The 26,268-nt window shown below is 37.6% G+C and overlaps 1 protein-coding gene across 1 annotated transcript in view; it reads left to right on the top strand.

Annotated features, from left to right (window-relative positions):
- Positions 1-26,268, top strand: part of NEK10 (NIMA related kinase 10) — a 241,337-nt gene that overhangs the window by 180,636 nt on the left and 34,433 nt on the right. Inside the window, exons 29-33 of the mRNA XM_075211267.1 lie at positions 6,209-6,260; positions 11,662-11,699; positions 11,791-11,931; positions 15,406-15,506; positions 16,848-16,958. Of these exons, the coding sequence (XP_075067368.1) occupies positions 6,209-6,260; positions 11,662-11,699; positions 11,791-11,931; positions 15,406-15,506; positions 16,848-16,958 (443 nt within the window). The remainder of the gene's footprint in view (positions 1-6,208; positions 6,261-11,661; positions 11,700-11,790; positions 11,932-15,405; positions 15,507-16,847; positions 16,959-26,268) is intronic.

Genomic DNA, 26,268 nt, shown 5'->3' with positions numbered 1-26,268 from the left:
ACAGTATGTTGGGAGTATATTGTTTGTGTTCCTGAGTTCAATGTGTTGGGACAGTCAGAAAATAAACAACCTCATTTACAAACTGTGTAATATACAGCATTCACCTGAGCCAGTGTGTCGCAACAAAATCTCCTGGTTTGTCTTAAAATGATTAATAACCCCCAAAATGCTACTTTTTCCATAACTGCCACCTCCAAGGTTTAATTTCAAAACTATACAAAAAAATGACAAATAACCAGGCGCTAAAAAATACTTATGTTAATACTACATTCGCTGCTGAAATAAACAACAGCGATTGAAAACAATAACAGCAGTAACAATAGTGGAGCCAAAAAATTCCTTAAGCTGCTAATGCTGAAAGGGAGGAATTGCCAACCTCATCTTGCACTAAAAAGAAAATGAACATAGAAGAATACCGCTAGAGTTTTGCCAGAAAGAATATTATCTGTGAGAACCGATTTTCCTATAAACAAAATCATTTAATGACACAATAATACAATATATTAAAGCAAGCAATATAAATAATAATTATAACAAAATAATGAAAAAAAAAAACCAATGGCAATAGCAGTGAACAGTTCTCTTACTTTGTATTACTTGATCAGTAGAATTAGTGAACTTCTACTACCACAGCCTAAGTCACCGTACCTCTTTTTAAAACAGCTTATCCAACCACAACTTCTAACGCTGCATGTACTTTAGGAGTACAAGTCCCCAACAACAAACTGTTCCAACGAGTCACAAATGTTAGTGATATTTGTTTGAAATTAAAACAATCAATCAGATGTGTGGATTAGAGGACAGTTTCTCTCTGGTAATAGTATCACTATACTTTACAATTCTTACTATACTTTATAAACACATAGCATGTGTCTTAGTAGAAGAGATAAAGGAATATTAATGTTCAAAAATTACAATATCCTGTGAAAAGAAACAAAAAACAAACTGGTAGGAGATGAGCAAATAGAACAGGTTTTATGGCTATATATGTACGGAACTTTTTGAGCAAGCCCAGTGTATTATAATCATAACCAGTTAAAAAGAAAATTTAGTATTAGCATATTTCCGATTGTTGACATTATATTTGACAAAATAGAAGCAACTTGTGGCAAGGTTGAGCAGATATGCCATTAAGCCATGGTTAGATAAACATGATAAAATAAAGTTTGTGACTTCTTTAGAATAATCTGTTTTCCTGATTTAATTTGAACTAAAATGTCACCTGATATTTACATTTAATAGATAAAAGGAATCTGAACACACAAATATTATTAAAAAAATCAGTCAACATTCACTGTCTTCATTTTACCTTTAGCGTAATGAACTCTATTAGATAGAACATTGATTGAGATGTTCTATTCAATGAAATGAGAATGTGGTGGGAGTTTGAAAGTACCTGTTCTTGTAAGAGCATAGGTCAACTCTTCATGATTGTCTCATCTTTGCCCACTCACTGTCGACCAGGTATATAATACAACATGATACAACAAAGATAAATGAATAATACACATCACTCTTTGTATAACATGTTGAGATAAGCGCATACTGACAAAAGCCCTGTCTACCAGATTGTAAACAAAACCCTTGTATAGCACTGTTGTGTGTAAGAACTTTAAGTTCAGAGACAATAAAGGCAAGATCGAAATCAAGACGGATTTAGCAACAGACTGGTAGATGCATCACCACATCAGAATCCAATAGCAATGGTAGGGTCATGCCAAAGTAGGCAATTCAGGAAGGCCAGTACCAAAAAAGCATTCTAAAAGAGTAGTCCAAAGGTCTGGGCAGGCAGATAACAGTAAGGGAGAAAGAGCAGACAGGGTCAAACAGTAATGGAACTACTGTAGGGCTACTCACAAACATAAAAATAAATATTAAAGACATTACACAACATGTGCCCTAGATGTATATTGGTACATAGAGTCTATCAACTCCTTCCAAGCACAACCACATCAGTGCATCCCAATATGGCAGCATGTGCCACTGTGAGTAACTTGCCAGTGTCAGCCATGTGGACAGAAAATCCACCAAGTGAGGAATATGATCACCTGCACCTGTTTCAGCCTGCTAATGATTTAGGTTTTTGGAAGTGAATTAATTATTTAAAAAATAAAGCTCAAAGTAATTACAATAACATTACTTAAGATATTGGCCTCCATCTATCTAAAGATAGGCACATTTTGTACAAAAGGACAAAATGAAACATGATTGTTATTGTTCTTAAGAATCAAAGAGATAGGTGTACAATAAACTAGGAAGTCACAAAGAGCCATAGACTAATGGTTAATGATCTTAAGGACTCTTGAATTTTTAAATGTCAGTGTTCATGTCAGTTCATATCAGTGTTCCTGAGTCCACCATAAGGAAAATATCTAGCGGGAGTGGAAGGCAATGGAAATCTCCTGCTCTCCAAAAAGTTGAATAACACCCATATGTTTGAAAAATCTATTGAAGGAATGATATTTGGACAGATGAGTCAAAGTGGGACTTTCTTGGCCAAAGAGAAATGTTCAGAGAAAATTAAATCTCATTATATCATGAAAGAAGATATTATGGTTTGGGACAACTTTGTAGCCTTAGGTCCCAGGTGGTTTGTGAAACATTGAAGGAGCATTGAATTCTGGATTGAACTAGTAAATTCTGCAGTAGAATTTCATGGTAGATGAATTTATGTTTAAAATAATGTGGGTTATGAAGTACTATATTGACACATGCAAATCTTCAACAGAATAATCAAAACAGAAACAATTTAGGGACTCATTTACAGGTGGATGCATTTGCAATTTGAAAGTGCTTACAGATAAATTCACTTGAAGAGTATTTACAGTTATAAGTTGAACCGAGTGCATTTCAAGCTGCATCCAGGTCAAAACAGTTGCATTTCTACCAGGCGTAACATGTGTGTACTGTATACTTACGCCCCACTACAGCGTAGAGATGTAGCTTAACAGTGTTATGTGTAAATGCTAAAATTGCTTTACCCTACTTGTGCACAACATAAAAATGTAATAAATTGTCATGTACATAGAAGAAAATATTGTCCTGACAACTATTTATAAATGAGAAAAGTCACATTTTTCACAAAACTAAATGCAAATTAAATTAAGTACAAACAGCTGATGCTGTACCCTTTAAAAAAACAATGCTGAGTTATATGTTGACATTTTATAAGTATATGATAATAGTAATGATAGTAATGATAGAACACTAATGATTTAAGCAGGGGAGGAATGCGGCATTGAACGGGACTTGTCTGAGCTTGTACTTGTCTGGCACTGGTGTGGCACATGAGATCCCTGCTTTAGTTTTCTGAGAGCAGATTGGGGGCCTTTGGGAGGGTAACCTGGCATAGCTGGGCCCCATAGCAGCTAAACAGTGCTTCTGATAGTCATCATCTGTTGCATCAGCCCTCTAGCATCTGCAAGAGATACGCCTCCTAAAATGCACTTAAGCAGCAAGTTTCACAGTTACGCCCTTACTGCATTCAGCCTACACTTGCTGCCCCTATTCTGCCCCTTTACACACAAGTAAACAATACACATACACCTATAACAAGCGTACAAATATGTATTTTTGGTGCACATGCACAGTAAAAAAATGTGTATGTTACACACAAAAAATGAAAGTAGGTCCAATTCTAAATGAGACCCATAATGTTTTGTAGTAGCTGCCTCAATTAAAACCATGGCATAACTTATAGTGAATCGTTAATAAAAGATAGTACAAAAATAAATTCTCTAAATGTACATTTGCAAATATCCCTCCAGGCTAATGTGTAGGCTTGAATAACAGGTACAAGAAACTTTATTCAAGATGTTCAGTAAAGACTGAAACAGTGAAAAACATCATACATATTATACAAATATAATTATATGAAATAAATAAATATATAAAGCCAAAAAAATATATAGTAAGTTTACATTCATCTTGCAATTTAAACTTGATACAAGTGTCTACAACAAATATTAGAATTATGGCTGTCTCTGTATCACTACATTCCTAAGAAATACTCCTTACCTGTAGGTATGGGTACCTGAGATTTGTCCCTCACCTTTTAAATAGTCTAGGCCAGTGGTTCCCAAACTGGGTGCCGTGGCTCCTTGGGGTGCCGCGGCGACCTCCTTGGGCTATCGTGGCCAGGGCTTGTGGTAAGCAAGGCAGGTGACTGCTTGGTAATTATTATGGCTTAGGGGTGCCTTGAAAAATTTATGGAGACCCTAAGGGTGCATCGAACTAAGAAAGTTTGGGATCCACTGGTCTAGGCGGGGACTGATTGAAGAAAGAATACAAAGGGGAAATCACACCGTTTTGAAAAGATTAGATTTGTAGACAGGTTCAAACACAGGCCAATAAACATTAAAATCAGAATATCCCAGCGCCCCACACTTTAGCTGAAATAATTCCCTATGTGAATAGCATGCATATGTGTGTAAATAATGCTTTTATTGATGCAAATAGATTTGTTAATGTTAAAAAGAGCGGTTTATAAAATTAGAAACACTATATGGTGTCCTTCATATGATTAACAAAAATCTCTATTCCACCCAAGTGGTTCTTCTAATTCCTCACACCAAGGATCCCCTTGGTTAAAATTGTCTCCACTGTTCAGGCAATTTGTAATGAAAAGGATCTAATTTCGCTAAGCAATCATAATATATGTGATTGCAAGATGAAATAGCATGTCCCAAAACAGATCTGCTTTTACCGGTTCCGTTGTAATATCTAACCATCTGCAGCTTCCAGATAGCAGATCTGCTATCTCCTGTGAATCACTAGCTGAGGATATCTGCAAATGACAATGTATATACCAACAATTGGTACACAATACTGGAGTAATTCAATAGAGTGCACAGTTTATCCTAACTAAGTAACATCATATAAACACTTCCAATGATAATGGACAGCATGTTGGCATATAACAGTATACCATAGTCTGTGTAAAGTCATATAACCATGTCCAATAGCAATTGACAACATGCTATCGCATAATAATACTAAATGATCTAAGTGGTATATGAGTCCCCTCAATAGTATAACTTTGGTGCTGGTTCCCTAATGCAAATAGAACTTGTACTGCAACCTATCAAAAATCTCGGAAGATACCAGTAAAAATAGCTTCTCCGATTGATGCTCCTAATAGGTCATACAGGCTCCTTTTCAGGTAATTATACACCGATAGCTGACAACCTCGCTGTCACTCTCCTCCTAGGGGTCTATGCATCAAAAAGATGCGGTACAGCTAAATATTCATTGCAGCACATCGCAGTGGTGCATATTTAGGTACCACTAAGATGCACCATGCCGGGGGTACTCTGGGAGCCCCGGCCAAGTGACCTCTCTCCTGTAATCTTTTTGTCCTGCTTACCGGCAGCTTAGCTCTGCCAGTGAAAGGAGGAATTGCTCTGTGCATGCACATAGCTCTTCCACTGTACCGGATTCTGCGAAGCCAGAGAGGCTTCAGTAGAATTCCATAGGAAATGACAGGTAACGCCATCTTGCTTCATACATTGCAGAACATCGCAGTCCCCATAGTAATCTATGGGGACTGCGATACTGCACGGTGTCAGCCTAAACGGAGGAGATTTCCATGAAATCTCCACCGTTAGGCAGTTAATACATAGCAAACATAAAAGATGCGGAAACAGACGTTTCCGCATCTTTTAAGTGTAAGTTACCTTGATGCATAGACCCCCTAGTGTTCTATTACCAACAGACGGGGTTCCCTCTCCGGCGTTGCCGGGTGCACTGATAAGTCCTGCTGTGGCCACAGCAAGTACTTCAAACAGATATTAATCCTCCGATATAGATTATACTGACAAGGGTCCACATATGCCTGTTGATTCAATCTCCTTGAGAAATTCCTAATCCAGGAAGAAATGCGTTGGGGTACACTGTCATCATTTATACTATCTACACAACCTGCTAATAGGATTGGATCAACAGGCGTATGTGGACCCCATTTTAATGTTTATGGATTAGAGAATACAGGGTTGCTCTAGATCCCAAGTAGCACACATGTATTTTCCTGGAGAGTGCACCTGTGCTATTTTACACAAACACAGGCCAGTCAGTTGCTAAGCTGAGCATCAAAGATGAACTGGATAAGTAGAGATTCAGAATAGGAAATTGTACAGGATGAAGAACCATGTTAATGGTTGTCAAGTTATATAAATGCAAATTTTATTAATATTGCACATATGTTTTTCAGGTACATTAAAACGAAGTGTCAGTGCTTCTGGAGAAGAAATATCTCAATCAAGGTTTGTACAGGCAGTTGTCAACATATAGTGGCGATTGTGGTTGCAGGGCCATTACTACTATGAGGTCAGAACCACATCTCAGGTGGCTCCATCCCAGGGACAACCTTGCCTCCTGGCCCACAACTCCTGACCTCATCCCCTGTCTCTCTGGTCACCTCCCACTTTCTGCATGATCGAATATATGAACTAACAACATGAAAGGAGTAGGGACAGGAGACTACTTTCTTTCCTATCCCTACAGCTCTTACCATGTAAAAAAACCGCACAGGCTCCTGCAATGAGGAACAGAGACCAGAGTGAGCAGGTGGGGACTTTCAGATACAATTCCTATCTGTTTTGATCAAATATAGAGGCTGTTTACCATATCATCATCTTTAAAGTTGATTTCTTGCCACTGATTCCATAACTCTGTACAGCCAAAAGTATGGGATTGTAGTAAAAATAAATGTATACAGCTAGGGCAACATCAATACAATAATACTTATAAACACACGATAATGCATTAGCACAATTAAATATAATAACAAGTACTAGAATGCAGATGTATATCAAAACAAAGGTAAAATATGCAGAATAACAGCATGTATGGCAAGCAGAACGCACAACTCCACTAAAAACCATAATCAGTGGTCGAAGTGGGTCTGCATATGGAGGTGTACCACACCGACACTTATTATTATTATTTATTATCTTTGACTTATAAGGTGCCACAAAGGGTCCGCAGCGCCGTACATTACATGTACAGAAAACAGAACCAAGACACAACATGATACAAAAATGTGTACAAACACAGGTGAAAGGGTAAAGCAAATCAGATTATATCTGGGACAGATAATGAAAGGGATGGTAGAAATCAGAGAGAAGAAGGCCAAAGCTTAAGAAGACAGGGAAAACAGAGCTAGCAAAGCAGGCCAAGAGGTACAGAGGGTGAAGGAACAGTAGAAGGAGCACACAAGGAAAGAGGGCCCTGCTCATGAGAGCTTACAACCTTATACTACTTTAATTGTAAAACTATCAAATTCAATATACTTATACTTTTCATACTGCCACTTTCAAATTTATACTTCAACCACTGAGCATAACACATAACAGGGACATACAAGATAGATTGACGGGACGGACAATAGACATAGGGTAGAGAGGACCCTGTTTGTGAGAGCCTACAATATAAAGGGAGGGTAAAATAGAGACAGCAGGAGGGTGACAGAAGGGAAGAGGTAGAGATTGGAATATCTGCCAATTTTCCTAAAACAAAGTGCATTATGATTTTCTTTAAAAGGGGATTCTTCTTTAAATAACTTCATGTACTAAATTCCCTCCATTCCCAGGAATAATACTTTGGCAGGGCTCCCAGGCACTATTCATGGTGTTTCCAATTAGACCCACTCTTCCAATGCTTTCCTGTCATAGAGAGAACCAAACAGCACTAAAAAAAGATCAGCAGAACTCCCATATATATGTGAGAGCTGGGATCCTGTTAAAAATAGTGAATGTCGGGGTTCCAGGGGTCAAGTTTAGACCGATTTAAGGCTTCCAATAACCCAGGTAAACATATAGGACAAGTTTTACCAGAGCAAAGAAGTGCTTAACATTTTATATATAGTAAAACATATTTAATATATATAAGTGGAGGTTTCCCAACTGTGCATTTCATTAACATCTGTATAATCTCTGAATATGCATTTTGTAACTATATAAACTTTGTACCTTAACATACATTACCAGCTACGCACTCATACAGCTCATTATAGCCCACTAGTTAGTGATCACAAGTAAATTATGTGATTTGGAGAAACCCACAGCACCTTGGGATCTTCCCTAATAAGTAATATCTGGGCTGATTTAAATAGAAGGAGCCAAAATAAAGTCACAAACACAGCCTCATGAAGAGTAGCAAAGAGGCTCTTTGGTAGTTTTAGTGGCCAGGTAATCAACGTAAAGGTTATAGAAGGGGGGGGAGGGGCTTAATTTTCTAGATATCCAAATAATCACCCCATTCTTATCTGGCGTTTTCCAGAAGGCTAAAAACAGCAACCAGTGCTTACTAATTTACTGATTATTATACATATAAAATTACACATCTTTGATCCAACATAGGCCAAATGGATAAAAATAATAGCCAGTGCTAAATGTTTCAAACTGGCATTCTTTTGGAATACTGTCTGGTTGGTGGGAGAAACCAACCAATCAGGAAAATGGAAATAGATAGGAATTAATTTGAAACCCTTCCCATGTACCTGATTGGTTGGCTGCGTACCAGTCAGGGTTGTGCCTTACGGACTCCCATGTTTAATCAACTTACTTCAACTAATGCTAGCAAAGGGTTGGTTTATGTAATCTTTCCTCTTGTGTTGTCACTGTTAATAAGTGTAGAACTAAACTTTGAGCCTCACATTCTTTGTTAAAAATTCCTAATCCCTACAAGATTGCTCAGAAAAACTATACATAGTTATGTAGTCTTCCACAATAGTAGTATGTATTTTTACAGATAAATGGAGAGATTTTCTTATTCAAAACCAGGCTGTGAAATGAAAATCTGTAATAATACTGTAGTAATATGCTAGTAATATATGTTTATGCTTCAAAATTCAGCACACAGGTTTAAAGACTGCTTTATTAGTTCTCACTTTTTTGTTTATACCTATATATTTGAAAGCAGAAGGGATTTATAATTTGTAATGTGCAAACTCAAATTCGGAAGTTACAATAAGAACTAAGGGATGTATTTGCCTGCAATAGAACTTTGCCCTATACATCAAGAGGCCCGTGTTGACAATATCGGTAAGATACACTGGGTCTCGCTTGATATAGCTTCCACAAGCAAAGCATGTTGAAATTTAGCAAAAATTGTGGTGGTACAAGTACTATTATCGTGATCTCAGGACGGTGATAACAGAAGACAATGAATATTTAAATTTAATATCTTTAATCTATTTTTAACTGTTTATTTTTGGGGGTTTTTCAATTTGTAACTGACAGGCCCAGTGTGGGCTTTTAGTTCCTCTGTGCATGGCTAAACTGGCTAACCCCTGAGACTGGCCCAGTGGAATGGTAAGTAAACCCCCTTACCTCACTGGGCCAGTATTATCGAGGCAGCTGAGTATTGTGATATAGACTGCCGCAATAAGAAAATATTAGAGTCTAAATTGCTAAAATATAAAATATGTGAGTTTAGAACAAACAAGACAGTATTCCTTACACACTTGGGAAGCCATAGCCCTGCTCAAATATGAAATAAGGCAATTGTAATATACACAACATGTCTACTTTTTCATGGATTGTGATCCTTTGGGATATTGTTTGGTTTGGACTTTGTGAGCTATGAGTGCAACATGGAAAACCCTGGGATAAGGACATCTTCTGTTTAATACCTATTGGTACTATTACTGTGCAGCTACTTAATGTGTTTTACACCTGACCACAGAGCTAACCTCTGATATAATACACCATAAATACATCTTTATTTTACTCTACTGCTACAAAGATTTCTGAAAAACAAAAACAATAAAAACAAGGACCATTTTTTGAAGCACAATAATTTAATTTGAACATAAGTCCACCAGACTGAGTCGGATGTACTTCATCACCTAGTTTACAAATACATTTTGTCAATTGCCAATTTAAAGTAAATTGAAGCAACCTACTATCACCATTACTAAGGATTGTTAGTAATATTGTCTTATAGTTAAAATCAATCTAAACATGCCTAAATGAAGAATTTATGTTATAGACAATTATATTATATTTCCTTCTTCCTACTGTAATATCATTATTTAGAAGAATAGTAAATTACAGATAGCTTTACTTAGATTTATAACAGCTGCAGTAACTCCTTGTGTTGTCAGGTTTACTACCACACATACACTTGTGATTGGAAACTATTGATTCACACGGCAACACTTCTTGTTGATTTTCAATGTGTCAACAAATGATTCAAGTATATAGTATGGGCAAAAAAAAATGACATGAAGGAGGACTTATGTTTTAATAAATTGGTGAAGGTTTATAATTTAAAGGATAATTTACCTAACCAATAATACACACTTAAATATTTTCAATTAATCCTTTCTCACATTTCTCAGAATTTTTCTAAGCTTATGGTTGCAATCTGTACATATTTACTGGCAAAGCCCTGAAATGAAGTTGTAGGTAGCAGCCACAGATGACTGCTTTTTTCCTCTGTTTTGTTTGTTATAATTATTCGGTCTAATGAGGCCAACAGGGAGCAATAAACGACTGCAGCCCATCAATATATGACCTGTAGTCTGGCAAGTCGCATGATGCACTCTTTACTGAAACTAGGCTGTTACAATTACAGTACTTGACTATACTGCACTGCTCAGAAACTGTCTAAATTGATTTTTGGTCATTGGATTGCTAAAGCCAATGAAGCCAGTGTGGAAAAATCTGTGCTTTTGCATATGCTTCTACATTAAGACCCAGGTAGACACTCACAATTTGTCTTTGGCGTGTGCTAACAAGCTATAATCCTATACCTTATTTTATTGCTTTTAAAAGCATGTTAAAGAGAAATGAAAACGATATTGGCCTCAATTGGCACTGGAATGCAGTATATGTTTCTCTACATTTAGGTTATTTATGTCAAGGCGAGCTCAGGGAGAGCAGAAACTTTCCGTAGAGCAGGGGACAGGGAAGCTCAACCAGTCCCAGTCTTCTCCTTACGGGTAGCTCTTTAAGTGGATTATGGTTACAGTGAAGTCTTCCTTAAGACAACATTCCCGGTTACTCATTAAATAATCACTGATCTGCTTCTTTCCCCTAGTGGAGCCCCTTGAACTGCACGCTGAACAGTTTTTACCTGGGCTCTCCCATTTCTTTAGTACAGCATTGGCTTTCATATATAGCCTATGCAGTGTGACTGTGTGGACCAATAAGACGCTGCAAGCATGGAGCTTGCAGCTTCTTATTGGTCCTCCCACTTACACCTTTCTCAGCAAAATGCCTTCTTAGACTTGTGAACAAAAAACCTTTTCTAATGCTAAATTACAGAAATGGAGGAGCCCCAGGAAAAATAATTTCAATGTGTAGTTCCACTAAGGGGAAGGTGCAGGTCAGTGAAACATTAATGAATAACCAGGAAAGATTTTGAGTGTTATTAAACCTATCCTGTTACAAAGGGCTTGGAAACTCCATTTTACACTTAGGTATAATTTCTCTCATGAAACAACTGTCAAAATGGCAAAGAAAAGGCTCATATATAGTACAGTAAAACAAAACAGAACATAAAATCAAAATTTCTTAACAAATTTGAATACAAGTCTTGTGTGAACCTTCATTTTAATAAACACATCTTTTATGAGACCTAGATTTCTGTTTTTATCTTAAGTTTGCTATAACAAAGTTCCAGAGAAATAATAATGTTGTTCTTTATATTTTACAGAGAACGTACAGGAAGCACAGGTTCTAAACCAAGGCCAGGTACTTTTCTGCTTTTCGAGCACAAATTCTTTAAGCTTTCTCTTTCTTCCTATATAACATGAAATGCTATTTCTTGCTTTCTCTTCTTCAGCTTTGCTGCCTATTGATCTTCTTCTGAATGTTCCTTCACTGGTGTTCAGGTCTCAAAGTAGAAAACTAGCATCTTGTATAGGGGCAGAGTGGTCTACAAACAGATTTCCTACTTTGGTTCTTAACAGTCTGAAATATTCTGGTATCTACCTTTAATGGAATTATACATTTTTTTTTTTTACTTTTGCCTCTGGATATAGATACATGTATTTTATTCAAACTGTTGCATGTATTAATTTGAAAAACTATTTGTAAAACCAATTCACATACACTGTTCCACATTCCTTACATGAAAAACAACCAAAGAACTTAGTCGTCCAAGCTCTAATTTCACTTATGCAGTCAGCACTTTTCAAGGGTAAGCACAGGCTTTTCACTGGGGATTCCACTTTTGCCTTTCAACAAAATGTTCGTATTATCTATACATGCATGCTTTTCAATTTTAATTTATATACTTTATGTAGTAAACAAACATTATATACAGCATACTGTGTATCCTACAAATCACACTAAAAAATAAGCCTATATAAGGGTTTTGCGGTGTTTAAACATTGTAGTTAAAATAGCATGGCATCATTTTTTAAAAGGTTACTTAGTGTATCTGGTCTAGGAGAGGGAACCCAGACCTCTGCCTTTGACTGTAACTAGATATCCAAAATGGGACATGACATAGAAATCAAAATCTTACAATGACAACTCCCTATTTCTCCTTTATCACACATTTAGTAATATTACATTAAGGTGCAAAGTTAGTATAAGACATAGCATCCAATCAGATACTTGCTTTCATTGCCTAACTTAGACAGATTGGGCCTGATTCATTAAGGAAAGTAAGGCAAGAAAACGAGTAACTTTGAACCTTGGCAAAACCATGTTGCAAATGAGTTTATTATTTTGCACATAAGGAAGATACTGGTTGTTTTATCATGTAGGACGCAAATACTTGAGAGCTTTATTTTTACGCTGACATTAAAAGTTGATCTAGAACATGCTCTACCCCAATTATAAATCTGTCCTTACATTTTACATTTACCTCCCCCTCCAATACAACATGGTTTTGTAAAGGTGCAAAGTTACTCCTTTTTTTTTTGCTTTGCTCCCCTTAATGACTCAGGCCCTCTGAGTTTCTCCATGTCCCTAGTTACAGGTGCCAGGGATGAATCAGACCCATTAAGACTAGTTGCTGTGTTTAAGTGCAAACTTTGCACCTAAATGCAATGTTAATAGATTATCTACTTTTTTGGTTAAAAGAAAGGAATAAGTGACATATGCTGGGATGAATTCACAAAAACTGGCTCCTTTACAAACCACAAATGCTACGGACCTGTACTCATTTTTTATTTGCGCCAGTGTCTGCCTAAGGCATTTACAGATGCATACGCATATTTGTCTGCTTTTCATAGCTGTCCTCTGGCAGGTAAAATGTCACATCAAAGTTGAGGCCTCTACTACTTTAGGAAAACCTCTTTCATTAATCTAAATGTTTATGTTTAAAATTATCATGAGAGAGAGAGGGGAAATCAGGGCTGTCTTCAAAATAGGTGTAATTTTTGTGTGTTTCAATGTTTTTATTTTGTTGGTCGGAGAAAAAATGCACTTTCCTACAAAAGTGTAAAATGTGTCCCATTTTGTACTGGTAGTATGACTGTATTTAGCTCTAGAAATGTATTTTGTGGGGAATTTGTAATAGTGGAGCTTGTGACATTCCATATTAATGGGAGAGAAGGATACAGAAATAAAAAAAATGTTTAATGGTGAGTACTTGTGATATCTTCTCCTATACGCCATATGCTCTCTTCCCAGGATTTGCTCTTGCCACTATTGCTCCTCCATATTATTTAGTAAAAGGACGTGTAAAATTAACTACACACGGGAGTAAATGTATTAAACTACTGTTTTGTCAAGTCACCAATTTTCTGCAATATTGACAGCCATATTTAAAACGTCAGTATTATTAAAGACAAAGCTCACAGGGTAAATGAAATTGTCATTTTAAATATGGCTGTCAAAATCGCAGAAAATCTATGATTTTATAAAATCGCATTTTAATGCATCTTTCCCAATGTATAGCCTATTTTACATGTCCTTTTACTAAGTTGTGGTAATATTACTGCTATAGCAATGCACTGCTGATTGCAGGGGTATTTTACTAAGTAGGTCCCTCTGAGCGATCAGTACTAATCAGAACTTGGTTTAAACCTGACTGTAAACAGAGATGATTGATGGTTGGTTAGGAAATATAACCTGCATCAGGCCTTTTATTAGCCTGTGATATGCATTGTATATCTGTTGTAGTTAATTAGTTTGGGAGTTTATAATTTGCCCCAAGTCTATTGCTAGAAGCTGTGGACCAATGAGTGAAAGCAGAATTCATAACTTCCCCTAGGTGTTTTTGTGGGTAGCATAATAAAATGTCTCTCACTCTAGTGTTAGGACTCTAAATCAAAGTGGAAATTTAGAAGTGGCAGTATGAAAAATGTAAGAGATTTGATAGTTTTACAATGAAGGCAGTAGGAGAAGCGGTGATTTGGCTTAACACTATATACTGGCCCACTGTGACCACTGTGTAGCTTACTGGGTAAATATTAAGGTGGTTCATGAAGACTTTTATTAAGAGTAGTGAACTTAGTAATGTATACTAATAGATGTCTCTATTACCCGTAGTCTACTATACAGGAACCCCCTCCCGTAGTGGCATTTCTCACCTTGGGGTAAATATATCAATCTGCGGGTTCTTCAACACCCGCGTGTTTAGCCTCTTCCGCGATTAAATTTCAAGCGGCCCTGCATTGTAAAGGGAAGTTAACCCTTTACAATGCAGCGCCGCTTGAAATTTAATCGCGGAAGAGGCTGAACACGCGGGTGTTGAAGAACCCGCAGATTGATACATTTACCCCCTTGTGTTTGAGCTGCAATTTCAGACATTATCACAAGCACTACAGATTTATAAATGGAAATCTTAATTACATCTTAGATTAGCAAAATCACACTATGATGCAATAAAATACCATCTCAAATTAAAATTATTGTTAAGAAAGGGGTTTGATTTTAGTGGCTATGATACAGTAGTGATCCACTTGTGTTCACAGTGGTGATCTACTTGTGTTCACAGTGGTGATCTACTTGTGTTCACTTCTCTCTGTAATAATTGCTTAAAATACTGAGAGGCAGCCGGAAATATTTCCAATATCCACTAATTGTTATCAGACTTTGATTTAACAGTTTAGTAGTAGAGCTTTTGATTCTTATTAACATGCATTTAATTCATGTTTCTAAGCATTGGCAACTCACTTCCTTCTTTTAATTCCTTTTCTTTCGCAAATAAATCTGTTCTATCATTTCACAGTTTTATTATGTGCTTATTGGGTATAAAGGTACACAAAATGCTGGTAAAGTATGTATTCACATCACAAATATGAGTTAACTGACCTCAGATTACAAAAATTGTATTGAAATTTGATGCACACATTTTTTGTTGTAAAATTGTTTTCATCATTTTTTGATGCGTAAAATAAATGAAACTGCACTGTTTTCGCTGTGGCGCTCAATTTGTCTAAAATATGTTCCATTCAGTGTAATGTTTATGTTTTTGTTTGTTTTGCTTACTATACCGCAGCATCTGCAGGTATTGCAGTATCCCAGAGAAAAGTACGACAGATCAGTGATCCTATTCAACAAATTTTAATGCAGCTGCACAAAATTATCTATATTGCACAGGTACATATCTTGTTGTCTTTTTAAATGTCTATACAGTTTTCATCTTTAATTATGTTTCCAAGGTACAGTAGATAAATGTATTATATTTCCCTAAGAAGCAGAATAGGAAATTAAAGAATTTAGAATACAGCTAAATTTAAGAGTGTTTAATTCACACCTTTTTTACAATAACCTAAAGTATAGTTTGCTCTGCACCTCGGTAGTTTGAAGTGTTTTCTGCTGAAAAGTGGAACAATTTCAACAAATAATTCTATTAGAAGTTTTACATGTTCTGGTATCTAGTTTCTACTTGTCACAGAATATTTATTTGTTCCAAATGAATGTAATGTTACATCTATAATGGTAAAGTAATTGTTTTACATAACACACTTAGGGGCATATTCAATTGTCGGCGGAAACGCTGACAATCTCGCGCTCCGCGCACTATTGCCGTTATTACGGTAATAGTGCGCGGAAAAAACGTTATTGCGGTAGTTCCCTCGTTGGATTTCAGCCGCGAGCTGAAATCCAGCTAACTACTACCATAATAACGGTAGTAGTTTTAACGCCGCTGAAACCCGCGACAATTGAATATGCCCCTTATTGTTCTTCTAAATCTTGGGCTATAGCCCGTGTATAGGGGTTATCTATTGTTGATTGTTATAAATGTCAATATTTCCACATTTTTTGGCGATAACCAACTGTGCTTTTTGGTTCCAATTCCACCATCATCGGTAAACAAACATTCACACAATACATTAGAAAGTGGGCAGGAAAGTTTTCAATAGCAAATTGGGATAATTCTGGCTCTGGACAAGTTTTTCTACTAATATTCTAGTGGATCATAATCATGGGAAAGTACTTTTTCTAAAGCAATTTTGTAAACTGCACTTGAAAAATAATGAATTCAAATCTAATTTGTTGTTATGTGTTACAGTACATTTGTGTATAGCACCATTCAGGCTAATGAGTACAACAAAATGACTAGGTTTAAAGTAAGCATTCCCCTGTACTAGGCACATTTAACGATTTGAAGTTAGAGTATCTGTATATGTGTCAGCTTTGAGAAAGTGACCTTTTATCCACCTCTGTTTCTGAATATAGTGAAGTTAGGACTGTGGCGGAACTCAATATGGGAACTTTAAATATCATTCCACAAACAGGGTGCTAGAGACTACAAACTAGACTCTCTTGTGGCATAATGTACCATCATTTCACGTTAATATCTAATAGTGGAAACAAATTTCAAGGCAGTTGTTGCTCTTAAATCCCTGGGACCGTAATTAAAAATGATTACATGCCAATAAATAACACAACAATGTCGTGGAAAATTTTTAGCAATGTTTCCCTGTGTTCCCAAAGCTCCCTCCAGCTCTACATGATAACCTCAAAAGGAGAGTTGTTGAACGATATAAGAAATCTCTTTTCAGTCTCCAGAGCAATCCTTGTAACCTGAAAGCAGAGATGCAAAAGGTATGACTTTCACTGTTTGTAGTTTAGAAATAAATTATATGTATTGCTAAATGAAATGCTCCTTTTTATCTAATGCTGTATTATTCACATTACAGGGCTGGATTTACGTAGTTGCAGCTTGTAGGCACACAACTTTTGGCACCTTAGAAGCCACTCCATCTACTAGACTCATATTTTACTCAGAACATATAGGGGCATTAAGGCACGTATCTGCATGGAGTAGTAAAACTCCACGCAAATAGGCTCTACTTACACCCGAAGTCAACAAGGAGTGGATCTCAAGATACGTTCCTTGTTTACTACAGGTGTATTTTCTCTCTCTACTCTACTACACAGGACGCTGCAGGATATGTAAGTATCTATCAGATTCTGCAGCAGCCTGCACGTCCGTCAGCATTACAGCTGCTGGACCCATTTAAAAATGAGTAATTAAAAACAAAACAAAACCCCAGCCCTGTGATATTAACCCTTGTGCTTCTAGCCTAGTTCTGATAGTCGCAAAAGCATTGGGGTGGGGGGGCAGAGGGAGCGTGCAGCCCCCCGATAACTAGCACAAGGCAAGCCAGCCAGGGCTGTTGGCACTATAGCAGGGGAACCCGCAGTGTGGGGTCCGCTGAACCATTTAGTGCCATAAAATAATATTTAAATAAACCAAGCACCCCAATTATACCACATTATTTTATTAAAAACAAACAAACCCAGATATACTTACTAACATCTGTTTTCTTCATCTGTAAGGGATCCAATCTTGTATGCTTTTAATCCAATAGGCAAGTATCGATAATAAAACCCAAAACATTCCAGGTCCTGTAGCTCTCCAAAAAAATGCATCCAAGGTTTTATAGTTGTCCATAAAAAATTCCACAGGTTGAAGGCAAAAAAATCTTCTTTTCTTGATGCTTACTGAACTCCAAATAATCCTCAGGAACTGGCTTGGCAAAAAAATAAATAATTAAGATGATGAGAACTTTGGTCCTTTATGGAGGACCAATAAAATATGAAATAAGTGAGGTCTATTTATAACCTAGAGGTTTCCCACCTGCAGTGTGAGAACCCACCATGATTATAAATAAACCTCACAGCAGTGTGGGAAACCTCCTAGGTTATAAATAAACCTTGCTTCTTTTATATTTCATTATTTCATTATTACTACTCTTACACATAAATCTGTTCCAGTAATATTGCAAAATGTCCTTAAATTTCAGTACTATATGAATATTTTTTTTTACATATATGTTGAATCCTCCTCTTAAGTTTTTACCACCAAACTATCATGCTGCAAGTCATCGCTTTCTCCTATATAACACCCCTGAATGGGCTGTCTGGAGAATTTGTCTAGATGATGGCACTTTATGAACCATAGATGTGCTTCTTTCGATCTTAATATTGCTGTAAATTCATCCAGTGCAAATAAAGATAATGGGTCTGATTCATCTTCAAAAGTAATGTGACCAAAACTTGCGTTTAAAAAAAAAAAGGATGTAACTTGCACGATTATAAGCCAGTATTTAAATATAAGCGGATCTCAAGAAACATTTCCATTTGAATATTGGTATAAGTACGCTCTGGGTATACGGTACTTGCCGTATGTAGACAGACATGGTGGTAGTCAGTATCACGATGACTACAATAACGACAACAAGGACACCGACCTAAAATCACTATGAGCATCAAGGCGACAGTCAATAAATATCTACATACCATTATTTAGATGAACTGTCTCTCCGGCACCAATTATAACCGTCAGCTGTAAATTGCGAAAATAGAAAATCAGGCCACCTCATTTACGGTCACAGTGCAATTGGCGCTTTTATGGCAGCAATGGGTGGACCCGGCCCTAGAATAGATTAGAGAGTGCCGGAGAGACAGTTCATCTAAATAATGGTATGTAGATATTTATTGACTGTCGCCTTGATGCTCATCGTGATTTTTAGGTCGGTGTCCTTGTTGTTGTTATTGTAGTCATTGTCAATACATACCCCACCCGACAGACAGAACAGAGAGCAGGATACGCACATGCATATGTGCAATATCAAGTTCCATCAGAACGCATGCAAAAATGTATAAAATCAATTTACAACTATTAATTCTATCATCATTAATAAAAATATATGTTAATTTTTTATATGAAATACATAAATCAGGATGTTCTTAATACGCACTGTACATAAAATGCATTTTTATGGTGTCTCTTACTTGCAAACATGTTCTGGCATGCATACGTTTAGTCATCACTATCAGTTGGCATTTATACCTTCCCTGTAGCTGGTGGAAATGAGAAGACTAGAGAACATGTTCCTTAGAGATGCCCAGAGCTTGAATCGGACGAATGTACTTGTGCTTGTCCTTGGCACTCCCTTACTGTACATTACCTATGTGCGTTCGCCCATTCTCGCCCCTGTTCCGCCCTTCAAGTCTGAGGCAGTCGGGAATTGCCATTTGCGTTTGGATATGAATTGGATGCAATTGCGATTACCGGTGTCCATTTCTGAACATGCGCAGTGCAATTTCAGAAGATATACCACGCAATGGGACTTGCTTCCTAAGATGAATCAGGCTCAAAATGTTCACAGACCCACTATACTTTACTTAATCAAACAATACATTCAGAGCTGGTAACATTAACAAGAACTTGATGCACTTTGAGGTGCAACCAGAACAGATCATCCTCCAGTGTGTACACTGAGGGACCCAAATTACCCAAACCCTTGTTATGTGTTTTTTTTTTACTGCCCTTTCCCCTTGGTCCAGCATGTTTTTTCTCCCTGTTGCAACTAACAAAGCTGCCTCGTCCTGCCTCTAGCAACACTTCAGTTGCTAATGTAGCCTACATTGGCCTAAATAGAGGACAAAATTTAGAGGTAATTTATAGTATGATAAATAAACCTGTATGTTGGAAAGGTGCAGGGGAATGCCATGGGAAAGGCATTTTAATAGGGACTATCGAACGAGCAGAGCCAAACCAATATCTAATCTAGGGCCCCATGGAGGTTTAATTCAGCTCTGTGCGCAGATATAGACTTACTCTTCTTTACTTAAAATACTGTGCTACCTCTTTCAACCCCTCACCCTTGCTTAAAGCTGCATTCCTTTCAAAACATAAGGTGTGTTGTTTTTAACATAACCTCTGTGGGCTATAAGAAGAAGCTAAGTAGTTACCATATTTCATTGGTTTGTTTCTTTAGGCTGCTATTAATGATTTAGATTTCTGCACAGTTTCCACAGTGTCATGTGACTATCATAGCAACCAGTCACATGGCACATAATGTAGTGAGCAGAAAGGCTTTGTAATGCTCCTCTGAGATCTACCCCCCCCCCCCCCCCCCCACTGCCTTCACATGACTTAGTCTGTGGGGTAAATGTATCAAGCTGAGAGTTTTTGGCGGGTTTGAAAATCCAATCAGATTCTAGCTATCATTTATTTAGTACATTCTACAAAATGACAACTAGAATCTGATTGGTTTCTATTGGCAACATCTCCACTTTTCAAACCCGCCGGAAAAATCTCAGCTTGATACATTTACCCCCTGGTGTGAATGGCAGCCATATTTGTCTCTCTTCAGGAGAAACTTTGAAAGTAGATTATGATTTGTAGGAGGACAACTAAGAAAAGTGATGCATGCTTAAAAGGTACTTAGCTATTTAACAGAATAAAATATATGTGGGAATGCCTTAACACTAAGTGCATTAAAATGTTGTAATTCCATTACATGTCACCCTCGTTATAATTCCACCCTTGTGGCAATGCCAGATGTGTCCTGTGTTCTAAGTGGTAGTATACTGGTAGCAGTTTTTTATATGCATGTACTGTATTCCTAATCAATAGGTGATTCAATGTGAGATATTTTTTGCAAACTTTTACTTTTGGAGATAAGAAAGAACTAAGGATGGCAAAAGGGGCAATATAGATGAAAATTTTAAATGGATATAACATGTCACATTTCATTCCCAGGGATATTGCTAGATCACCTGGGTATCTTTTAATAGTTACACATTCAATTAATTTCCTTTGCAGCTTTCATATGAATGGTTGATACATGGTTGTCCTTATATCCAAGGTCAGTACTATACTGATGTCCTTCACAGGTGACCTACACAAACACTTCTGAATGAATTGGAAGTGTGACTGCTTAAAATAGCCTACATTATTGAATATATCTTTTATTTTTTTTAAAAAAAAAATTATTTTCTGAGAAAATGTTAGAAAAGTTAACCCTATTTTAATATGCCTGCGTGAAAAAGCCATTTTAGCTTGCAAAAATGTAAGTGATGCTTTAGAATTTAACACATTAGGGATCACTTACAAAGCAAAAAAATTGAGCTCTTTTTTATTTTATGCTGTTGCATCTTAAAATCCTATAACATTGCACTTTTCAAATACTCAAAACAGTAATGTATAGAAAAATATTGGTTATAGTTTAAGCGGAAATTAAAAAACAATGTGACAGAAAAGTTAAGAAGGTGTTAGGTAAAGGAGGAGGAAAGGAATTGAGGGATCATTTGTTTATGTACATCATATTTAGATGGTGTAAGAAGCATCTTTTGCAGTGGTTTTATTCTGTCATTTTGTAGTTGAAATAAGCCACGCCACTTGTTTTACATTACTTATCGACGGAAGTATTTATTTATGGGCTGTTTACAAATCGTAAAAAAGTGTGTGCTTTCTTGAAAAAGCAATAGAAACCCCATACAACTGAACAAATGTTGGGTACGTCCAGGGGTGCCAAGAGAGGAAGGGGAAGATGAGAAGCAACATTGGCTTTTGCAGCCTGAGGGTGGGCGGGAAGGCAAGAATCAGCCCTACTTGGCTCAGGAATACTCTCAGCAGTCCGAGTATATTGGCTATAGAGACTAGATCAAAAGTAACAGGAATATATCCTACAGATCCCGAATTGCTTAAAGCACTAATATGTATTATTTAGGCTTGCAATAAAATGTGGGTTATCTATAGCAAAAGCAAACACTTATAATAGGTTGCAAGTTGGATAATGCAATACAATAATAGAATAACAATTGAATATAGTTGACAGTAAAATGGACAACATCATAGAATAATAAAAAAAATTACACACATGTGCAGACAATAATGGTACAAATGCGTTGTAATTAGAGATGTTCACTGACCCCTGTGTTCTGGTTTTATTTTGGATCTGGATTAACTTCGTGTTTTGGTTTTGGTAAAACCACCCTTGCGCGTTTTGTTTTTGTTTTTGGATCCCTATTATTTTCTAAAATCTAACATTTTTTTGCTAAAATCACATAATTTTGCCTTTTTTTACCCTACATTATTATAAACCTCAATAACACTAATTTCAAGTCATTTGCAGTCAATTTTGATCACCTCACAGGTCACAATATTATTTTCATACACTTTCAAACAAAGACTGCAGTGACCTGGCTGTATGCTAACCGTCAGAGCAATGACACGAACACACGGCAGTTCATAGCACATCTAGGAAACATTTTCACACAGCAGTGGCAGAAAAGAAAAGTGGTGCAAGATGGAATTGTCCTTGGGCCCTTCCACCCACCCTTATGTAAGATATTGAAAAGCACATGTACAGTTTAACAAAGCAGCACTCCAGCGACAACCAGTGCCACTTTTGTGGCCCGAAGTGCTTGGTTTGTTTGGGCCCCCATGAAACATGCTAACAATGGGCTTAAGGCAACTAAGCAAATAGTGCTGTTAATGAACTCTACTGTGGCAAGTCATGCACCAGTGATGAGAAGAAGGGCATTGTCATGCCTGGGCATAAGAACAAAAAATCCACTTTTTATGTGTGAAATTATTTTTACACAAATCCTGACAACAGTTGTCTAGCCATTTGTAATATTGTAAAGTCACAGTCAGTAGAGGTAGGGCCCTTAACCATATAGCAACCTCATCCATATTACGCCATTTAAAGCGAGTTCATAGAAAGCTTTTGTGAAAATCAGAAAGTTATGATAAAAAAATAACAACAAGCAGTCCAGCATCAGCTATCTCCCTTCTCTCAGCTAGATCCCAGCACCTGCAATCTACACCGGAGTTAGTCCTGCATCCAAGTTTCTAAGGCGAGATGACTCCTCCCCTATCCAGGACTCCTCAGAAGAATCCTTGAGCGTTAGGCCCACTACTGCTGCTCCTGCTGCTGGAGGTGGATCTACAACCCAGAAGCAGACCAAGAAGAAGACTACTAGTAGTTTACAACAATTGATTGTTAAACAATCCTTTGCAAGAGGAAGCAAGTATGAAAGCTGTCCCAGTCGCAAAGCAGATTACATAAGCCATGGCGAGTATGCCAGTATTAGACCTGCGTCCAATATCCACTATTACTGCAGGTGGTTTTAGACAGTTACTTGAGGTCTTCTGTCCCCGTTACCAAATTCCATCACAACACCATTTTAGTAAAAAATCTATTCCTCACTTCTACCAGAAGGTTCGTAAAAATAAAATTATTGGGCAACAAAATGCCATTCTACCCACTGTACACTTAACTACAGATATATGGACAAGCGGAACAGGGCAAACTAAAGATTATATGATTGCGACAGCCCACTGTGTTGGTAATACGCCATTACCAGCAGCAGCATGTACCCAAGAACGTCACATTTGTCAGAGGCAGGCTACTCTGTGTATCATCTGCTTCACTAAGAGGCATATTATAATTATTATTATTATTAATAAATAAAATGAATGGAGACATGAAAACAAAGGGTATGGAGGACCCTGCTCATTAGAGAGCTTACATTCTAAAGGGAAGAGGGCACGGCTGAAACAAGAGGAGCGAGTGTGGCTCAGAGTGGAGAGTGGGATAGTTGTGATGGTGCATTAGTGTGAATAGTGTTATCGAGGATAAGGTCCCCTCTAAAAAAGAGATGGGTTTTCAAAGAGCATCTAAAGATTTGAAGGCTGTGGGAAAATCTGATTGAGCGTGGTAGGGAATTCCATAAGTGAGGAGCAGCACGGGAGAAGTCTTGTAGGCAGGAGTGAGAGGTGGTTATCAGAGATGAGACAAGGCGCAGGTCAGAGGTAATACCGCTGACAATCTGTTTGAAAAATTAATGGATGTGATTTCTGATAATGTCACCAATATTGTTAGAGTATTACAGCACGGGGAATTCCATCACATTCCCTGTTTTTCTCAAACAATCAACTTGGTTATAAAAAATGACAATGACATGCAGAAGATGCTGTCTGTGTCCCAAAATATTTAGGGTCATTTTCGGGATTCTGCAACAGCATGTAGGAGAATGTAGCAGCTGCAAGAAGAATAGAATTTAGGGGGAATGTACTTTAGTCCTGTTAGGAACCCCTCAAACCAGTACAGCAAAACCCGGAATCTGCTCTGAGAGTCTGGTATTCACTGTTGCCCCTAGTGGTGGGGACAGACTTGGCTGCAGACTAACAGAGGGTCGTGAGATGAGTACCGGCTGAGGGGAGACCCGAAAGCCAGAGTGAAATCCAGGCAAGGGTCGAGGGCAGGCAGCAAACAGAGAATTCAATAAACAAGCCGAGGTCAGAGGTCACAGGCAAAACAGCAGCGTTTGAGTCCAGGCAAAAGATCAAGGGGCACAGGCAATCAATTATAGTCAGATATTCAGGCAAGGGTCGGCAACCATAATCAGAATCCAAATAGCACAGAGAGCAAGGGACACAGCAGGCTAGTATGCAGCAAGCAGGAACTATAACCAGCAGTGAGGCCCAGTCCTCACTGCCTTAAATACTATGATGGGCAAATCAGAAAGGAGGAGGACAGACTGATAATCAGCCTCAGGAGGCTGCTGATTAATTACTAGCTGGGAACTAGTATAGGTCATATTACAACCAGGAACATGTATGAATAACAAATAGAATCATGCGAGAGCTCCCCCTGGAGTTGGAGGATGTCCCTACAACCTCTACAAATATAACAGTGCATTGAAACTAATGCACGTGTTCGGCTGCTACCTCACGCCAGGATGCGACGTATCGCCACGGCTCGTAACAAGTCCAGTGCAGTGGAGAATTCTTTCCGTGTTGTGCAAGGTAGTCACCTGTGAAGAGAGTGCAGACACTGTTAGCTTGAGTCAAGTGATTTCCCTAATTAGACTTTTTGAAAAGCAGCAAGTGAAATTGAAGGAGGAAATGAAACAAAGCAATTCCGCTAATTATGTTGGACTTGTAGATTAAGTACTTTATTTGTTTCACCAGGATCCCAAGAGTTATCAACATCTTGAAATCGGATCATTACATTTTGGCAACTGTGCTTGATCCTAGGTTTCAGAGCTTTTCAAAAACACCCAGTGGTGATGCAGATGAGTCTGCACAACATTTTGACATTTGGTCTGGTCTAAAAGAATTGCCCAAAAATCATGACAGTTCTTCCATAAAATGAACTGAACATGAGGAAGTACACAGAATTCTGTGATGGTGGATTCCAGCGGGGTTGAATTAGTATTGTTTGAGGATGATGTACACACTAATGAGGGTGAATATGATGACAGTGTAGATTGCAGGTGCTGAGATATAGCTGATGCTTGTATGCTTGGTAATATTTTGGGTAGAATGACATCTTGGCAGTTTTATGTTTTTCTCCAGTAAACTTTCACCTTTATTAGAGGTATTTTTTTCTTAAAAAGGTACAAGCTTTTTATTTACATTTTTGTTTCCCTGACACAGGAGTTAGAGGGATTAGTATCATCATGACTTAGACTGGAGAGTGACAAAAACAATGACATCCCTACTGTTTCTGTATGACCTATGGCACAGTAGAATGTCACTGGAGACTTTTAAGAACACTGACAGCCCTATTACAATTTCTGTTTCAGCACTGAACCCTGCCACCTCTCCTGTTTCTGAGTGAGCTATGGCACAGTAAAATGTAACTGCAGATTTTGAAGAACACTGCCAGCTCTATTATTTCTATTTCATCAATGATAATTAGCAATGGAGCAATGGAGCTCTCTTCTTTGTGTGTTACCTATATAACACAGTACAATGTGACTGCAGATTTAGAAGATCAAGCCTGCCATCCCTATTATTTTTGTTTCAGCAATAACAATTTGCAATGGAGCTCTTCTTTTTGTGTGTTACCTATATAATACACTACAATGTGACTGCAGATTTAGAAGACCAAGCCTGCCATCCTTATTATTTCTAATCCAGCAATGACAATTAGCAATGGAGCAATGAAGCTCTCTTGAATGTCACTGGAGACTTTGAAGAACACTGCTACCCCGCCTCTTTCTTTTCTACCTATGACGCTGCCCAACTGCACAAGAGACTACCGTGCTACCCCTTCTGTGTCCCTCTGTAAAATGGCGGTGGATCGCTGTGGAGGGCGGTACT

This window comes from Mixophyes fleayi, chromosome 5, assembly GCF_038048845.1.
Source record: "Mixophyes fleayi isolate aMixFle1 chromosome 5, aMixFle1.hap1, whole genome shotgun sequence".
In the NCBI taxonomy this organism is placed as follows: Eukaryota; Metazoa; Chordata; class Amphibia; order Anura; family Limnodynastidae; genus Mixophyes; species Mixophyes fleayi.
The sequence above is the reverse complement of the archived record's forward strand: the minus strand, read 5'-3'. Positions and strand labels throughout refer to the sequence as shown.